Source organism: Gorilla gorilla, chromosome 19, assembly GCF_029281585.2.
Source record: "Gorilla gorilla gorilla isolate KB3781 chromosome 19, NHGRI_mGorGor1-v2.1_pri, whole genome shotgun sequence".
Classification (NCBI taxonomy): Eukaryota; Metazoa; Chordata; class Mammalia; order Primates; family Hominidae; genus Gorilla; species Gorilla gorilla.
Genome location: NC_073243.2, coordinates 23,351,626 through 23,370,000, shown reverse-complemented (window position 1 = coordinate 23,370,000; position 18,375 = coordinate 23,351,626). Strand labels below are relative to the sequence as shown.

Sequence of the window (18,375 nt, the reverse complement as noted above, 5' to 3'; positions counted from 1 at the left end):
AGCTTTCATAAGGGTCATAAAGGATTTAGGCCTCACCTTCTGCAGCGTTTAAGTGCCTGAGGCCAGGGAAGAGGTGACTGGATTATTTTGCAGAGAAAGCTGGGGCCCAAGGGGAGGGAGACAGGAATTGGAAAAGGGTAGGAATGGGGGAGGAGATGCCAGATCAGCCCTGAGAACCTCTTTACCCATCTCAAAGACTTGGGACACGAATGGGAAAGGCTGGGCTAACTTCTGCTGCCCTTCCCCACTGTCTGTCCAGGAGCACCTGGGAAAGACAAATAGAAGCTGAATCCTTCACTGAAAGCCCCGTCATCATATCTATGGTTTGGGCATTAGGAACGGCCTGGCCCCACAAATCACACAACTGGGGTGTAGAACAAAATGGTTCCAGAGATGCCACCAGGCTGGTCCAGGGCCGATGCAGGCCAGAACCCCGCTGGGAGGACTCCCCAGAACAGGCACTGAGCTGAGGAAAGGCAGGACACGTGGTCTGCTACCGACCCCACCAGATCTTGCTGGGACTCTGGGCAGCTCCGGAGTAAGAGCAGCATGGTGAGTGTTTAAGAGCGCAGAGGCTCACTGGGCAGCCCCGGGGACACTGCTAAGTCCCCAAACCGGGTCTACAGGCCTTCGACCACATTCATGCGGCCACGTGCCTCAGAGCCTTCGGGGGGTCTTAGGAGGCAGGCAGGAGGGTCTCCCTTCTAGGCCATTCTAGGAGGGGACTGGAGAGCAGAGGTTAGACTGTAGGGTAGGGGTAACCTGATCTTACAGTCCGGAAGCCATGAGACTAGTCGCCTGGCCTTGCGCCCCGCCCCACTGCAGGGTGGAAAGCCTGTCCCCCTCCAGTCACCCAGCTCAATAACGCCCTCCTCCGTGGGTCTTCTGGGCCCCAGAAATCGTTCCCTCTTTCCCTCGCTTGGGTACTGCCATGCGGTCTGGGGAACCCGTGGACTATCGATGGGTCTGGCCCAGGGTTTGCCCTGCCCGTTAGCCCAGGAGGATAGACAGACACGGGGCACTGGTGTTCACTTGGTGATTTCTCCTGCCCGTCCCGAAAGCAAGCAATTCCACCGCTTCTCTTCAAAGCTCTGCAACGAAGAGCTAGGTCCAAGGACCGCAGGCGGAGGCGGGAAGTGTCAAGATCCCAGGTTACGGAATGGCACCAAGTCGGTAACCAAAGGAAGCAACAACCCGGGTGTTCAAGGTAGTCGTGCAAGGCGGCGTGGGGGCGAGGCCGAGGCCACTCCCTCCCACTTCCTTGACGCTATTTCCTGGGAGGAGCCGGAGCTCGCGGCCCGGAGCCAAGAGATTCCCAGCCCAGTGCTCCAAAATACTCGGCCTGGGGGAGGCTGGTCCGTGAGCGCGCGCCAGGACCGTTCCGCCATGCATAGTGGACCCAGCACTATAGCAAGCCTGGCACGACCTCTAAGGCGGTTCGCGGCAATACCCGCACGTCGGCTCGTTGGTCTAGGGGTATGATTCTCGCTTCGGGTGCGAGAGGTCCCGGGTTCAAATCCCGGACGAGCCCTCCTTTACCTTTTGCTGAGACAAGAGTGTCTTCAAGGAATGTGTTACCTGACCAGCGCTGCAGGAGGCTTGACTGGAAGTCATCAATGTACAGTAAGCTCTTTTGTGGCACCGCGGTAGCAGAAAGCATCTCAATCCCCAGACCCGCCTGGCATGTCAGGAAGAGACGAGGCACGCCCAGACTTGGGCAGGTCGCTCCCTTTCTGCTTCCTGACTTCCTTCCTGGTGTCTCAACTCGGCCACCACAGCCTGGTTTCGCTTTGATTGACACGCGTCAATCTATAGTTGTGGATGACAGTGTTCGGGAGAGCCCAGGAACTGTCAAAACTTGGTTCTCTGCAGCCCTGAAGGCACTCTGTCTCTTTCGGTCACTCCATCTGACGATTGGTGCCTGAAATACACCTACGGTTTCTGGTCAGCGTTTATCAGTGGTTGGAAGAACAGAACCCCTAGGAACCCTGCTGTCAGCACGCTGAGTGTAAAGTCTCAGATCAAGGATTCGGAGAAAGGTATTCATAGCTCCTCCTCGTTAGTATAGTGGTGAGTATCCCCGCCTGTCACGCGGGAGACCGGGGTTCGATTCCCCGACGGGGAGAATATGAGTAGTTTTGAAACTTCTATCTTTTCGCTTTCATTAAATCCGTCCTGGTCCCTGGGATGGAGCTATAAAAAAGAGGGAAAGGAGGAGGGGAGGAGAGTTTGGCCTTCCTCTCCAGCTCGCATTCTAAGTTTCCATTTTACTTCAAGCAACTTAGAGTTCAAACGTGTACCTAAAGTGGCCATTATCTGCTCTGCTCAGTATGCTCATTAGCGCTCAGACTTGACCTAGCTTGCTCCCTCCTTGACGGAAGTGCGCATTTCCAGTCTCTGCTTGAACCTGGGCAAGTAGCTTTGGCCCCTAGCCGTCCAGGGTGCAGAGCCCGGGCTTTTGTTTCCTTTCGCCTCCCTGCTTTTTGTGGATTCGCACTGCGATCCGGGAACAGTAGGCAACCCCGGGCTGAGATTCCGACGCGCTGCTCTCGCCTGGAGGGGCTTGCAGGGCGCATCCGTCAGGAGCGCGGTGGTCCAGCCGTGGTCGCGGGTGTAGCGGAAGTGGGTCCTTTCGGAGCGGAAGTTTCCTCAGGAAAACCTCACGAAAACCCTCAACGATGCTGGGGCCCAGAAAACACGAAAAGGAAAAGGCGGGCGGGGAAAAAACACCCAAAACGACTTGCGTTGGCCGGGAATCGAACCCGGGTCAACTGCTTGGAAGGCAGCTATGCTTACCACTATACCACCAACGCCCGGGTGCTAACTTTTTTTCCTGGTTTTCATACCTCAGGTTGGTTGGGATGAGTCGGGTTGGACCCGTGCGGATCCAGGAAAACAGCATCAGCGAGATCGAGGTAAAAGTAATGGCTGCCGTCGTCTGCCCAGCGCGCAATTGTGAGTGACCTTCACCGCTAGCGCGCGCCACCCACCCCACATGAACTTGTAGGGTTATGCCCAGTCTACAGACGAGGAAACCAAGATCCAGGGAAGCTGAGTCACCGGCAGAGCTGGGATTACGTCTAAGATTTGTCCAGGGGGAGAGAACTGCAGCGACACCATGATGATTTATCATCTCCAGAAAACAAAAAAAAGGCCTAGACACATAAAAATGGCTTCTCTGTAGTGAGCTCAACGAGCTCAATGTGATTCCAGTTAAGGAATTGGGGCCTTAAGCCAAATGCGCCTAAACACAACTTGCCTCTCTATTATTTATCCAGAGGATGAATTTAATTCCTACGTACATGCGCCCACATCTCGTCAGCTGGTGCCTCAGAGAAATGCGCTGACAAATCTTAAAGGTGGGGTTTCATGACAAAAGTCCGCCCGTTATTGCTGCTCAACAGACCCATCAAGTCACACTATTGGACAGGCCTCGTGGCGCAACGGTAGCGCGTCTGACTCCAGATCAGAAGGTTGCGTGTTCAAATCACGTCGGGGTCACACAAAACGTTGTTTTCCCTAATCAAATAGACCTACGGTGACATTTTTCAGGATAGGAAAAAAAAAAGCCTCCTCAGTAGAAGGATAGGAGGGGAATGAGACAAATATGAACGTTATTCAGAAGTTGGGTGCAGACTTTCAACATTATGTGATATATCCCTGTGGCAAACCTGCGCATGTATCCCTAAGGTCTATAAAAGTAAAAATAAATTTAAAAATAAAAAATTCCCTGTTGTATGGAAATTTTTAAATAATTTTTTAAATTATTATTTTTTGTTTATATTTTTTTTCCCTTGAGACGGAGTTTCTCTCTTGTTGCCCAGGCTGCAATGCAATGGCACTATCGCGGCTCACCGCAACCTCCGCCCACGGGTTCAAAGGGATTCTCCTGCCTCAGCGTCCCGAGTAGCTGGGATTACAGGCATGCACCACCACGCCCGGATAATTTTGTATTTTAGTGGCGTGAGTCACTGTGCCCGGCCTTTTTTAATGTTTTTAATAATCTCTGCTGTTCTAGGTATGTTTACTTAACACTGAACACAAGGATATTAAATACAAATATTACCTTTCTCCAGACTTCCCAGCAGTCACTAGAAGCCCAGGACCACGTGCATTTTGGCTGCTTCCAGTATATTGAAAAACAAAACCGGTGGGATGGGATGGCTCAAGCCTGTAATCCCAGCACTTTGGGAAGCCCAGGCGGGCAGATCACGAAGTCAAGAGATCAAGACCATCCTGGCCAACTTGGTGAAACCCCGTCTCTACTAAAAAGTACAAAAATTAGCTGGGTGTGGTGGCGCACGCCTGTAGTCCCAGCTACTTGGGAGGCTGAGGCAGGAGAATCACTTGAACCCCGGAGGCAGAGGTTGCAGTGAGCCGAGATTGGCACCACTACACTCCAGCCTGGCGACAGAGGGAGACTCTATCTCAAAAAAAAAAAAAAAAGAAAGAAAGAAAGAAAAAGAAAAAGAAAGAAAGAAAGAAATCCAGGCCACCCACCCTATATGCCTTGTCTTTTCCAACGGGAAATTTATTCCCTTCACCTCTCTCTCTCCTCCACTAACATACCTTTCTAAGTGTGACTGGCTTTGGTTGATGGGGAAGAATTTGGGCCATCTCACCACCATCCACACAGCAGACATTGCCCAGGTTAAAATATGTGCTCCGCTTTCCTTCCCCTTTCTTGCCCCTGCCCACCTTCTGCCATAGCCGTCACTGTGTCACTGTATCACTATGTCCAAGACAAAGGCAGACAGTTGACCAGTCCTTGCAGAAATGGTGCTTGAAGAACTGCTGATGACCTGAGCAAGGTAACAGCATAGAAACTCTGGCGACCTAAGGCGGAGATGGCTGTGAGGCTGGCTACCAAGCAGTCCCACCACCATTCTCACTGCCAGGGCAACCAGAAAACCTTGCCTGCATTAATTATTTCATAAGGAGATGCAAAATGATCATTTCCTAATTCTATCATTTTGTGTATATTTATTAGCTGAAACACACACACAAATATATTCGTAACAAAATAAAGAAGAAATACAGCCAGGTGTGGTGGCTCACGCCCGTAATCCCAGCACTTTGGGATGCCGAGGTGGGCAGATCACCTGAGGTCAGGAGTTTGAGACCAGCCTGGCCAACATGGTGAAACCCCATCTCTACTCAAAATACAAAAAAATTAACCAGGCATGGTGGCACATGCCTGTAATCCCAGCTACTCAGGAGGCTAAGGCAGGAGAATCACTTGAGCTTGGGAGGCGGAGGTTGCAGTGAGCTGAGATCATGCCATTACACTCCAACCTGGGCGACAGAGTGACGCTCCGTCTCAAAAAAAAAAAAAAAAAGGAAATACACTTACAGTCCTTGTTTCTCTAACTGGCCACGTAGTGGTAGCTGATAACTAGCTGCTGCTGCTGCTGCTGCTTCTTTTTTTTTTTTTTCTTGAGATGGAGTCTCGCTCTGTCACTCAGGTTGGAGTGCAGTAGAGTGCAGGTGATCCACCCATCTCGGCCTCCCAAAGTGCTGGGATTACAGGCGTGACCCACTGTGCACAGCCATTTTTTTTATATTTTTAGTAGAGACGGGGTTTCATCATGTTGGCCAGGCTGGTCTCGAACTCCTGACCTCAGGTGATCCTCCCGCCTCAGCCTCCTAAAGTGCTGGGAATAAAGGTGTGAGCCACCGCACCTGGCCTAACTAGCTTCTTCTATTACCCATTTTGTCTTCCCATTGTCTTCAACAAGCCCCTCAACTGGTCCTGGTTACTTCCCTGGTAGGGAGACCCAAACCTTGTTCCTGAAGGGTCTAAGCCACTAGTAGTCCTATCTGAACTGAGTGCTTGTGCTTGTAGTTTTCCACTGACCTTAGAATCTGTATTAGTCTGCTCAGGCTACCATAACAAAATGCCATAGACTGGGTGGCTTAAACAACAGATATTTATTTTCTCACTGTTCTGGAGGCTCAAAGTCCAAGATCAAGATGTTATCAGGGTTGGTGTCTGCTGAGGCCTCTCTTGCCAGCTTTTACATGCCGCCTTCTTGCAGTGTCCTCACATGGTCTTTCCTCTGTGCCGACAGGGAAAGAGAGAACTCTGGAGTCTCTCCCTCTTCTCCTAAGGATGTCAGCCCTGTAGGATTAGGATTCCACTCAAATGACCTCATTTAACCTTAACTACCTCCCTAAAGCTTTGTCTAGAAATACATTTACATTGGGTGTTAAAGCTTTATCATATGGATTTTGGAGAGACACAATTTCATCCATAACAACCACAGAAGAAAATGGTAGAGAAACAATATACCTAGACCTAATTCTTGAAAATATATTTTTTTTTTTGAGACGGAGTCTCTGTCTGTCGCCTAGGCTGGAGTGCAGTGGCGTGATCTCGGCTCACTGCAAGCTCCGCCTCCTGGGTTCACGCCATTCTCCTGCCTCAGCCTCCCTAGTAGCTGGGACTACAGGCGCCCGCCATCACGCCCGGCTAATTTTTTTTTTGTATTTTTAGTAGAGACGGGTTTCACTGTGTTGGCAAGGCTGGTCTCGAACTCCTGACCTCGTGATCCACCCACTTCAGCCTGCCAAAGTGCTGGGATTACAAGCATGAGCCACCGCGCCTGGCCAGAACTGGCTAATTTTTTGTATTTTAGTAGTAACGGGGTTTCACCATGTTGCCCAGGGTGGTCTTGAACTCCTGAGCTCAGGCAATCCACCCTCCTGGGGCTCCCGATGTGCTAGGATTACAGGCATGAGCCACTGCGCCCTGCCCGTTTTTTGTTTTTATTGAGACAGGGTGTCACTCTAATGTCGGGGCTGGAGTGCAGTGGTGCAATCATGGCTCACCACAGCCTTGACCTCCGGCCTCTGCTGATCCTCCTTCCTCAGCCTACCAAGCAGCTTGGACTAGAGGCACACACTACCATACTGGCTAATTTTTTTTTTTTTTTATTTGTAGAGACGGGGTTTCACATGTTGCCCAGGCTGATCTTAAACTCCTGGGCTCAAGTGATACAGCTGCCTCAGCCTCCCAAAGTGCTGGGATTACAGGCGTGAGCCGCCAAGCCTAGCCATGGTTTGTTTTTTCTACACAATATGCTTAAACAGCAAATAGCATTTAGAATGCATTCAGAAAGGATATTAGCTGAATAATAATCTTCTCTATTGTTCATGTAAGGAAAGTGCTAATGTAGGCATGTAGAGGCTCAACAATGTCATCAAGTCCTGAAGTTCTTTCCAGGCCTCTCTTCTGCCTTCTGCAATGTTAGGCTTCAATGTCAAGCTGCTTCCTTTAGTAGCACTAGAAGCAGCAATGAGGGCTGCATGCTTCCCTGCTCACTTCCAGAAATCTCTTCCTCCATACCTTGCCCTATACATCTTTTCATCTATATCATTTGTAATACACTTTATGATAAACCAGTAAACGTTAAGTGTTTCCTTGAGCTGCCCAGCATTCTGAGCAAGAAACTGATTCCCACTAGCTGGCCCACTTAAATCACAGGCTTATGCCTGATCCAATAACCATAATCTGGAATAAAATGTATTGATTAGTATAAGTCAATTGGTGCTCATTTCTGGACCTGCAATGGAGTCAGTTTCCTTCTCAAATCCTCAAAACTCTAAGTGCTTTCAGAAGTGGGAATAAAGCTGGGCGCAGTGGCTCACGCCTGTAATCCAAGCACTTTGGGAGACCAAGGTGGGCGGATCACCTGAGGCCAGGAGTTCGAGACCAGCCTGAGCAATGTGATGAAACCCCGTCTCTACTAAAAATACAAAAATTAGCCGGGTGTGGTCACTTGCACCTGTAATCCCAGGTACTCGGGAGGCTGAGACAGGAGAATCGGTTGAACCCTGGAGGAGGAGGTTGTGGTGAGCTGAGATTGCACCATTGCACTCCAGCCTGGGCAACACAGCGAATCTTCATCTCAAAAAAAAAAAAAAAAAAAGTGAGATTTAAATAGGTCTTCATCAACCTAGGGATTTGGGGTTGTCAGCAACTGAAACTACTACAGAAACCGACTGCATAGACTGGAGAGACAGGTGGTCCCCTAAAGGAAAAATAGAGTGTTAGAAGAAAGGAGAAGAGTGCTGGACAGTACATACTTAATAAATATCCACTGGTTATTTCATAGAAGGCCCAAAAATGTATTTATTTAACCCAGTAATGAAATCTGAGGGTTAGGAAGAGCAGAAAAGAAGGGAGTGTGGCAGGAAGGAGGAAAAATGAAAGTGGGCCCAAACAACACGGCAGCTAACAGAGATCTTGCAACGAAAGGTCTACTGGTGGAAAAACTCCCAGGAATGTCAGAACTTTTAAGAACGACATAGTAATGACACAAGAATAAACACACAGGCAAATGAGCAAACAACGGAATACAATCTAGAAATAGACACAAGTAAATATGCTAACATTATATATCAAGGGCAGCATTTAAATTCTGTTGGGGCAGTTTGTTTAACAAATGGTGTTGACATAACTGGCGCTCCATCGGGCAGAGAAGTTAGACCCCAGCTCATACATGCATAAGGATAAACTCCAGTTACATTAAAGATTTATTTTTTTTTATAAAAAGAAGAAGGCCGGGCACGGTGGCTCACGCCTGTAATCCCAGCATTTTGGGAAGCCGAGGCGGGTGGATCACCTGAGGACAGGAGTTCGAGACCAGATTGGCCAACACAGCGAAAACCCGTCTCTAATAAAAATACAAAAATTAGCCAGGCGTGGTGGCGGGCGCTTGTAATCCCAGCTACTCGGGTGGCTGAGGCACGAGAATCGCTTGAACCCGGGAGGCAGAGGTTGCAGCAAGCCGAGATAGCACCATTATACTCCAGCCTGGGCGACAGAGAGAGACCTGTCTCAAAAAAGGAAGAAAAAAAAAAGAAGAAGAAAAGAAAAAGCAAGATAATTCACTGCGGGAATTTGGGGAAACTTTCCTAAACTGGAAGCCAAGCGTGAGCCCTTCTCATTCCGCCTCTTCCATTGGGTTCCCGTGACTTACGTCACAGGACATCGAGCCAATGGGAACTAGGCATGGGCGACGAGCTTGTCCAATGGGGCCGGGGCGGGAGATTTGAAAAGTCCTTGGCCAGGGCGCGGCGTGGCAGATTCAGTTGTGCGGGCGGCCGGGAGAGTAGCAGTGCCTTGGACCCCAGGTGAGCTGGCCTCCTGTCGCAGGCCTTGCGCCGGGAGTGGGCAGATGATCAGGTAGATCAGAGGGTCCGTTGGGCTGGCCTGCGCGCACGCCGCAGGGCTGGAAGGAGATAGGGACGATAGCAGGGCGGGGGCGGTGAGACCAGCGCCCAGATTGGGGCTAGTGTGCTGACCTGCTCCCTTTTACCAGCTCGGGCTAGCGCTTCCGGCTCGATCGGTCCAACCCCTCCCTCTCTCTCTCTTTTTCTCTGCTTCTCACGGCTGTTTCCCTTCTCCGCCCAGCTCTCCTCCCCCTTTCCCTCTAAGGATGGCCCAGAAGGAGAACGCCTACCCCTGGCCCTACGGCCCGCAGACGGTAAGGCCCTTCCCTCCGTCCCTGCGCCCCCATGACCCCGCATGGCGAGTTCCTGCTGGGAAACTTGAGATCCTGCAATGAGCAATCCTTTAAGCACTTTCTTCCCCGTTATGCTCCAAAGTACGGGTCCCAAGTTTGACGACAGAACCCGCTCTGGTCATTTGTAGCCACATCCTGTCAGGTGCTGCCAACGTGAATCTGACCAGCCAGTGACTCCCAGCCGGTGAGGACCTCTGCAGGGCTCGTCACATACAAATGATATCTGGGACTGAGCAGGCAGGGCCTGGCCTTCAGGCCATGATTCCCAACCCATATCCTGAAAAAAATAAACTAGACAGCAAATAGAAATAGACTATAAAAGGATATAAAGTTACAGTTTAAAAGGCCCAGGGCAAGTCTAAATTACAATTTGGAATTAATGACTAAATTGAGGTAAGAATCTAAATGGATCTAAATAGACTTATTTCCCAATGGTCCAGACAGATTTCATTGAAGGGCCTCCTCTCTGATTTGAAATGCCACCTTTATTATATATATAAATTCCCACATATATGTGGGTCTATTTCTGGACTGTATTTTATTCAACTTGCTTATTTGTAGATCGGTACCAATATCACTATTCGGGGCCTAGGGGCTTTCTTCTCTTGGCTGCAGAAGAAGGAAGGGGCCCTGCACAGGCTTTGCTCCCTGTTTTTAGAGCTCTTGCTTCCTGGAGAGTCTGTCTGTTCCCTTGTGCATCAGCTCCCTCCCTCATGGAGCACTGAGTGAGGCTGTCAAGAATGGAGTCTGAATGAGAAACCATTGTCACTTTTACCTTAGTCACTCCTAAAAGAAAGTGTACCTATTATTTTGAGAAGTTGAAAGTGAGGCCAGGTGGGTGGCTCACGCCTGTAATCCCAGCACTGGGAGGCTGAGGCAGGTGGATCACCTGAGGTCAGGAGTTCGAGACCAGCCTGGCCAACATGGTGAAACCCCGTCTCTACTAAAAATACAAAAATTAGCCAGGCATGTGCCTGTAATCCCACCTACTCAGGAGGCTGAGGCAGGAGAATTGCCTGAACCTGGGAGGTGGAGGTTGCAGTGAGCCGAGATGGCACCATTGCACTCCAGCCTGGGTAATACAGCGAGACTCCATCTCAAAAAAAAAAAAAAAAAAAAAAAAATGAAGAAGTTGAAAGTGAGAAGTGGTCCAGGGCCATCAGGGTAGCTCTTAGTGTCCTTAAAGCCTGTTCTTGCAAAAGTGTAAATCCTGGTTATTGCTATAACATTCAAGTCCTCAAGCGTCTTATCTAAGCCTTAATAAACTAAGCTTTTTAGGAGACTTTGAGAATACCTCTGTGCTAAACCCCTTGAATTGTGGTTGTTCATGGACCCAGCTCTCTACTGTGGTGTAAGTGAGGGGCTGGATGAATGACTGTGTTGTTGTGGACAGGACTTATACAGGTTGAACAGCTTCTTGCCTGAAAAGTGTGGGCCAGGGCCAAAGAAGTGAAATGTTAGGTGTTGGTGTGAGTCCTTTGCCCCTTATCTTAGGCCTACTTAGGTTATTTATTTTTTATTTATTTATTTATTTATTTATTTATTTATTTATTTTGAGATGGAGCCTCACTGTGTTGCCCAGGCTGGAGTGCAATGGTGCGATCTCAGCTCACTGCAACCTCTGCCGCCCAGGTTCAAGCGATTCTCCTGCCTCAGCCTCCCGAGTAGCTGGGATTACAGGCGCCTGCCACCACACCTGGCTAATTTCTTTTTTTTTTTTTGAGATGGAGTCTAGCTCTGTTGCCCAGGCTGGAGTGCAATGGCACGATCTCGGCTCACTGCAACCTGTGCCTCCCAGGTTCAAGCGATTCTCCTGCCTCAGCCTCCTGAGTAGCTGGGATTACAGGCGCGTGCCACCACGGCCAGCTAATTTTTGTATTTTTAGTAGAGATGAGGTTTCACTGTGTTGGCCAGGCTGGTCTCAAACTCCTGACCTTGTGATCCGCCTGCCTCGGCCTTCCAAAGTGCTGGGATTACAAGCATGAGCCACCACGCCCGGCCGCACCCAGCTAATTTTTTATATTTTTAGTAGAGATGGCGTTTCACCATGTTGGCCAGGCTGGTCTTGAACTCCTGACTGCGGGAGCCACTGCGCCCGGCCCTAGGTTGTTTATTAATAACCCATTTTAATATGGGCTATGAGCAGAGGCTGGGAAGCAAAACTGTCACATCAGTGTTTCTCTTTGAATTGGGGGTAGGTGGGTGGGTGGCTCTTTAGCAAGGGGCTGAAATACTGCTTGCAGCACATTCCACCCCGGTCATCAGACAAAGGCACCCTCAGAGCTACCCCCTGCTCCTTCTCAGGCTCCATCTGGCCTGAGCACCCTGCCCCAGCGAGTCCTTCGGAAAGAGCCTGTCACCCCATCTGCACTTGTCCTCATGAGCCGCTCCAATGTCCAGCCCACAGGTAACTGGGGCAAGGGGGAGAGGACTGAGCTGGGGAGATGACCGTCTGTGGGAGGGTTTAGGGATGAGAAGGTCATCCCTGTTCGCATTCAACCTACCTGTTCTCTCCTTAGCTGCCCCTGGCCAGAAGGGGATGGAGAATAGCAGTGGGACACCCAACATCTTAACGTAAGTGCCCCAAGCCTTGGGGTGGACGGGGATGAGGGGACAATGAACAGGCAGGAAGTCAGGGAGATAAAACCTAAGCACGGGAGGAGTAGGGATGAAGAGAAGTGGGGCGGAGGACACGATGGGATGAGGAAGCAGAGAGAAAGCAAACCTCTTAATAACCAAAACCGGTTCTGAGTTGCCTTCCTCCACTTTCTAAGCAGGCGGCACTTCACAATTGATGACTTTGAGATTGGGCGTCCTCTGGGCAAAGGCAAGTTTGGAAACGTGTACTTGGCTCGGGAGAAGAAAAGCCATTTCATCGTGGCGCTCAAGGTCCTCTTCAAGTCCCAGATAGAGAAGGAGGGCGTGGAGCATCAGCTGCGCAGAGAGATCGAAATCCAGGCCCACCTGCAGTATGGGTTGATGCCCCCTGAGCCGAAGCCCCTCTGCTCCCTCACCCCCAGCTCCTCATTCAGCCCCACTTCATCCAGATTGCTTTCTCTGTAGCTATGGCTAGTGAGCCCCATTTAGCTCTTAGTCCTGGCAAGCCTTGAATCCAGAAATCTGCCTCCAGTTTCCCCTTACCACTCCCAGCCCTGGTGTCCCTGGCCTGGGCCACGTCTGACCCCAGTTTGCTCCTATCATCTTTTCCAGCTCTTTTATGCCTTTGGCCTGAGGCCTCCTCTGTCTCTTCCCCCAGCCATCCCAACATCCTGCGTCTCTACAACTATTTTTATGACCGGAGGAGGATCTACTTGATTCTAGAGTATGCCCCCCGCGGTGAGCTCTACAAGGAGCTGCAGAAGAGCCGCACATTTGACGAGCAGCGAACAGCCACGGTCCGGGCGGGTGGGCACCTGGGGCGCCAGTAGGGGGCTCGAGGCTGAGGGTGTGCTGCTTGTAGCTGGAGGTCCATCGTTGTCTGATTGCCTGTCGTTGCCCCTCCCAGATCATGGAGGAGTTGGCAGATGCTCTAATGTACTGCCATGGGAAGAAGGTGATTCACAGAGACATAAAGCCAGAAAATCTGCTCTTAGGGCTCAAGGGCGAGCTGAAGATTGCTGACTTCGGCTGGTCTGTGCATGCGCCCTCCCTGAGGTATGGTGGCCTGGGAGGCCAGACCTGGGTGTGAGGCTGGGCCATTAAAACCTCTCCAGGGGCCGTGCACCGTGGCTCACACCTGTAATCCCAGCACTTTGGGAGGCCGAGGAGGGCGGATCACCTGAGGTCAGGAGTTCGAGACTAGATTTGCCAACATGATGAAACCTTGTCTCTACTAAATATACAAAAATTAGCCGGCCATGGTGGCGGACGCCAGTAATCCCAGCTACTGGGGAGGCTGAGGCAGAAGAATTGTTTGAACCTGGGAGGGGGAGGTTGCAGTGAGCCGAGATTGCGCCATTGCACTCCAGCCTGGGTGACAGATCGAGACTCTGTCTCAAAAAAAAAAAAAAAAATGGTTAGAGTGTGGTGCTAATAACCCCAAGGTCGCAGGTTTGATCCCCGTAGGGGCCAATGGTAAAACTTTGGCCAGGCGCGGTGGCTCACGCCTACCAGTCCCAGCACTTTGGGAGGCCAAGGCGGGTGGATCACTTGAGGCCAGGAGTTCAAGACCAGCGGACCAGCCTGGCCAACATGATGAAACCCCATCTTTACTAAAAACACAAAATTTATTAAGCAGACATGGTGGTGCACACTTGTAATCCCAGCTGTTCGGGAGGCTGAGACATGAGAATCACTTGAACCCGGGAGGCAGAGGCTGCAGTGAGCCAAGATCGCCCCACTGCACTCCAGCCTGGACTCTGTCTCAAAAGAGCCCGGAGCAGTGGCCTTTTTTCCTCCCACATCACTTTTTAATGGTTTCATAGTATCACATAGTAGCTGATTTATTTAACCAGAACATGCCTGATGGGCATTAGAGATGTCGCCAGTGAACTCCAAATGAACACTGCCCTCATATCAGGGTATCTTATTAAGATATATCCTTCAGTGTGGAGTTGCTGGGCTGTGTGCAGGCTCACCTCTGGGGCTTTGGGATATATCATCACCCCAACCCCACCCCCACTCCAGTGGCCCTGCCTGGCTGGACCTCTCCCCTGGTACATCCCGTGGTCTTTTGGCTCCCTGCCGTCAGGCAGCAGGGAAAGGAGAGTTCCTATGTCACTGGGACCCCTGCCTACGCCCCTTATCCCTCCCAGGAGGAAGACAATGTGTGGCACCCTGGACTACCTGCCCCCAGAGATGATTGAGGGGCGCACGCACAATGAGAAGGTGGATCTGTGGTGCATTGGAGTGCTTTGCTATGAGCTGCTGGTGGGGAACCCACCCTTTGAGAGTGCATCACACAACGAGACCTATCGCCGCATCGTCAAGGTGGGAGGGCGGCCTGGGCTTCGTGCCAGCTGCTGAGGCCAGGAGCTGGGGGGCTGGGGGTGGGCAGAGTGTATTTGCATGGCCCTAAGTAACTCCAAACAGAATGGGTAGTCAAGGAAGATGTAGCCAGAGTGAAACTAATGCAGCCCTTCCATCTCTTCACACCTGCAGGTGGACCTAAAGTTCCCCGCTTCTGTGCCCACGGGAGCCCAGGACCTCATCTCCAAACTGCTCAGGCATAACCCCTCAGAAAGGCTGCCCCTGGCCCAGGTCTCAGCCCACCCTTGGGTCCGGGCCAACTCTCGGAGGGTGCTGCCTCCCTCTGCCCTTCAATCTGTCGCCTGATGGTCCCTGTCATTCACTCGGGTGTGTGTGTTTGTATGTCTGTGTATGTATAGGGGAAAGAAGGGATCCTGAACTGTTCCCTTTTCTGTTTTCTACCTCCTCCTTTGTTTAATAAAGGCTGAAGCTTTTTGTACTGATGAGTGTAGATGTTTCTAGGTGGAGGCTTTGCTGTGGAGGAAGCTGTTCCCTAGAAGGAGAGCTGGCTCACCCTGAGGAGCCGGGATGAGCATTACTTTGCTATCCCTGATAACACCCTACCCTCTCAGCTCTGACACCCACCTGGTCAGCTCCCAGCCACCCCAACCCCTACCCCCACTTCCACCTCTACCCTCACTGTCTATTCTTTCCGTTGCTCAGACTCCCACAGCCCAGGGGCACTGGGGGCCCTGGCTCCCCATTGCTACATTGGAACACCAGCCATCTCTGGCCACCTTCTTTCACCTCTCTCTTGGTTGTCCAACTTCTAGTTTTTCCTTTTCTGTTTCATTCTCTGCCCCTTTGCCAACGTAGGAGCAACTAAACAGTTCTGTACCCTAGAAGCTGTCTTTGATTATTTCACTGCTCTGGTCAGGATCTAGTACAGGAGCCAATAGAAGCAGCAGTGATTCTGTCTTGTTCCTGACATGAGGTTTCACTGTTATGCATGATGCTTGCTGTAGGTTTTTGATAGATACCCTTTATCAGGTTAAACAGGGCCTATTCTACTCATAGTTTACTCAGTCTTTAAAAAAAAAAAAACAAAAAACAAAAAAACAGTTAAGTCTGGGCGCAGTGACTCATGCCTGTAATCCCTGCACTTTCAGAGGCTGAGGCAGGCAGATCACGAAGTCAAGAGATCGAGACCATCCTGGCCAACATGGTGAAACCCCATCTCTACTAAAAATACAAAAATTAGCTGAGCGTGGTGGCGCACACCTGTAGTCCCAGCTACTCAGGAAGCTGAGGCAGGAGAATCGGTTGAACCCGGGAGGTGGAGGCTGCAGCAAGACCAGATCGCACCAATGCACTCCAGCCTGGCTACACAGCAGGACGGAGTCTCACCCTGTCGTGCAGGCTGGAGTGCAGTGGCCCGATCTTGGCTCACCGCAACCTCCAACCTCCTTTCAGGTTCAAGCTATTCTCCTGCCTCAGCCAGCCAAGTAGCTGGGATTACAGGCGCACGCCACCAAGCCCGGCTAATTTTTTTGTAGTTTTAGTAGAGATGGGGTTTCACCATGTTGGCCAGGCTGCTCTCGGACTCCTCAGCTCAGGTGATCCACCCTCCTCGGCCTCCCAAAGTGCTGGGATTACAGGCGTACCACGCCTGGACAAGTTTTTTTTTTTTTTTTTTTTTTTGAAACAGAGTCTTGCTCTGTCGCCCAGGCCGGAGTGCAGTGGTGTGATCTCAGCTCACTGCAGCCTCCGCCTCCCGGGCTCAAGTGATTCTCCTGCTTCAGCCTCCCGTGTAGTTGGGATTACAGACATGTGCCACCACTCCTGGCTAATTTTTGTATTTTTGGTGAAGACCAGGTCGGGGTTTCACCGTGTTGACCAGGCTGGTCTTGAACTCCCGACCTCAAGCAATCTGCCCACCTCAGCCTCCCAAAGTGCTGGGATTACAGGCATGAGCCACTGCGCCTGGCAGGATTGATTGATTTTTTTTTTTTTTTTTTAATTCATTGCTTTACACCAAGCCTCTAGAACAGTACCTGGAATGTAGAGGACACTCAGTAACTACTGTCAAATGAATAAATCTAACCAAAATTATGGTGGCAGTGGGGTGGAAGAGTGAATTCCTTGAATTTTATAGCAGGAAAAAAACAGGTCATGCCTAAAACTGAAAACTTAAGAAGCAGCAACGGAAGCATGTGATTTAAAAACATATGGTAGGGGCTGGGCGTGGTGGCTCAGGCCTGTAATCCCAACACTTTGGGAAGCCAAGGCAGGTGGATCACCTGAGGTCAGGAGTTCGAGACCAGCCTGACCAACATGGTGAAACTCTGTCTCTACTAAAAAAATACAAAATTAGCCGGGTGTGGTGGTGCACACCTGTAATCGCAGCTACTTGGGAGTCTGAGGCAGGAGAATTGCTTAAATCCGGAAGGCAGAGGTTGCAATGAGCTGAGATCATGCCATTGCACTCCAGCCTGGGCAACAAGAGCAAGACTCCATTTGAAAAAAAAAAAAAGAAATCTGTACTTGTACACCCTGAGAACATAAAAATTAAAAAAATAAAAATAAAATATACTTGACTGTTGTTTAACAACTTAAAAAAAATGTATGGTAGGCCAGGCTTGGTAGGCCACACCTGTAATCCCAGCACTTTGGGAGGCCAAGGCGGGCAGATCACGAGGTCAAGAGAGCGAGACCATCCTGGCCAACATGGTCAAACCCTGCTTCTACTAAAAATACAAAAATTAGCTGGGCATGGTGGTGTGTGCCTGTAATCCCAGCTACTAGGGAGGCTGAGGCAGGAGAATCTCTTGAACCCGGGAGACAGAGGTTGCAGTGAGCCGAGATCAAGCCACTGCACTCCAGCCTGGCGACAAAGTGATACTCCGCCTCAAGAAAAAAAAAAAGTATGGTAAATACCCAAAGCAAATCAAAATAAAACAGTGAAAAGACTTGGAACTGGCTATCTCTAGGGAGAAAGAAATGGGCGGGGTGCTTATTTATTTTTTATTTTTTGAGACGGAGTTTTGCTTTGTCACTCATGCTGGAGTGCAGTGGCACAATCTCAGCTCACTGCAACCTCCACCTCCCAGGATCAAGCGATTCTCCTGCCTCAGCCTCCCGAGTAGCTGGGATTACAGGCATGTGCCACCACGCCCAGATAATTTTTGTATTTTTAGTAGAGATGGGTTTCACCATGTTGGCCAGGCTGGTCTCAAACTCCTGACCTCCAGTGATCCACCCGTCTGGGTCTCCCAAAGTGCTGGGATTACAGGCATGAGCCACTTCACCCAGCCTGTAATTTTCTTTCTTTTTTTTTTTTTTTTTGAGACAGAGTCTTCTGTCACCGAGGCTGGAGTGCAGTGGCACGATCGCGGCTTACTGCAAGCTCTGCCTCCTGGGTTCACGCCATTCTGCTGCCTCAGCCTCCCGAGTAGCTGGGACTACAGGCGCCCACCACCACGCCCAGCTAATTTTTTTTTTTTTTTTTTTTTTTTTTTTTTTAGTAGAGACGGGGTTTTCACCATGTTAGCCAGGATGGTCTCGATCTCCTGACCTCGGGATCCGCCCGCCTCGGCCTCCCAAAGTGCTGGGATTACAGGCGTGAGCCACCGCGCCCGGCCTTTCAGCCTATAATTTTTAATAAGGATATCCCTAGGGTTTTTTTTAAAGCCCTTCTACTGGATGCACATGCAGATTATTTCCAATGCTTTGTACTGTGGCCAGTGTCTTTTGAGTGCCTCCTGTGCACCTTTGTGATGGTCTCTAGTTGTCCTCTAGGGGACATCTGAAGAAAGACATGGCAATGGAGAGTACCAGCATCTAGAGAAAGACGTGGTAATGCTGGGTACACGCAGGTAAACGGTCTATAGATATCACCAAAAATGCCCTTCTAAGTGGTGGACAGTTTACACTCCCA

General features: G+C 50.4%; 1 protein-coding gene, 1 long non-coding RNA gene and 4 other non-coding genes across 15 annotated transcripts; 5 read left to right on the top strand and 1 right to left on the bottom strand.

Annotated features, from left to right (window-relative positions):
* Positions 1–113: 113 nt before the first annotated feature.
* LOC101150209 (uncharacterized) lies at positions 114–3,738 on the top strand. Of its 2 annotated transcripts, XR_002003273.3 has the most exons (3): positions 116–552; positions 1,090–2,070; positions 2,852–3,738. It is a non-coding gene; the product is annotated as an uncharacterized lncRNA (long non-coding RNA). The 2 variants fall into 2 exon arrangements; XR_008673154.2 differs by having other exon boundaries at positions 114–2,070.
* On the top strand, positions 1,460–1,531 carry TRNAP-CGG (transfer RNA proline (anticodon CGG)). Its single transcript has one exon. It is a non-coding gene; the product is annotated as a tRNA-Pro (tRNA).
* TRNAD-GUC (transfer RNA aspartic acid (anticodon GUC)) lies at positions 2,054–2,125 on the top strand. Its single transcript has one exon. It is a non-coding gene; the product is annotated as a tRNA-Asp (tRNA).
* On the bottom strand, positions 2,742–2,813 carry TRNAG-UCC (transfer RNA glycine (anticodon UCC)). Its single transcript has one exon. It is a non-coding gene; the product is annotated as a tRNA-Gly (tRNA).
* On the top strand, positions 3,430–3,501 carry TRNAW-CCA (transfer RNA tryptophan (anticodon CCA)). Its single transcript has one exon. It is a non-coding gene; the product is annotated as a tRNA-Trp (tRNA).
* Positions 3,739–9,061: 5,323 nt separating the features above from the next.
* On the top strand, positions 9,062–14,937 carry AURKB (aurora kinase B). 9 transcript variants are annotated; one of them, XM_055367442.2, is made up of 10 exons: positions 9,111–9,138; positions 9,419–9,491; positions 9,613–9,714; positions 11,835–11,937; positions 12,050–12,104; positions 12,305–12,499; positions 12,787–12,925; positions 13,036–13,184; positions 14,285–14,459; positions 14,631–14,937. In XM_055367442.2, the coding sequence occupies exons 4-10, from the start codon at positions 11,910–11,912 to the stop codon at positions 14,802–14,804; spliced, it is 915 nt and encodes a 304-aa protein (XP_055223417.1). In that variant the 5' UTR covers positions 9,111–9,138; positions 9,419–9,491; positions 9,613–9,714; positions 11,835–11,909; the 3' UTR covers positions 14,805–14,937. The 9 variants fall into 9 exon arrangements, with proteins under 9 accessions (XP_055223420.1, XP_004058595.1, XP_004058593.1 ...); XM_004058547.5 differs by lacking the exon at positions 9,613–9,714 and having other exon boundaries at positions 9,082–9,138; positions 12,308–12,357; positions 12,741–12,925; XM_004058545.4 differs by lacking the exon at positions 9,613–9,714 and having other exon boundaries at positions 9,082–9,138; positions 12,308–12,499.
* The last annotated feature ends 3,438 nt before the right edge of the window (positions 14,938–18,375 follow it).

Excerpts from the sequence above, each read along its gene's own strand:
- AURKB (XM_055367441.2), top strand. The coding sequence starts at position 9,444 with ATGGCCCAGAAGGAGAACGCCTACCCCTGGCCCTACGGCCCGCAGACG. Across the intron at positions 12,105-12,304 it reads GGGACACCCAACATCTTAAC|CAGGCGGCACTTCACAATTG; the intron begins GTAAGTGCCCCA and ends CCACTTTCTAAG. Across the intron at positions 14,460-14,630 it reads CCTATCGCCGCATCGTCAAG|GTGGACCTAAAGTTCCCCGC; the intron begins GTGGGAGGGCGG and ends TCACACCTGCAG.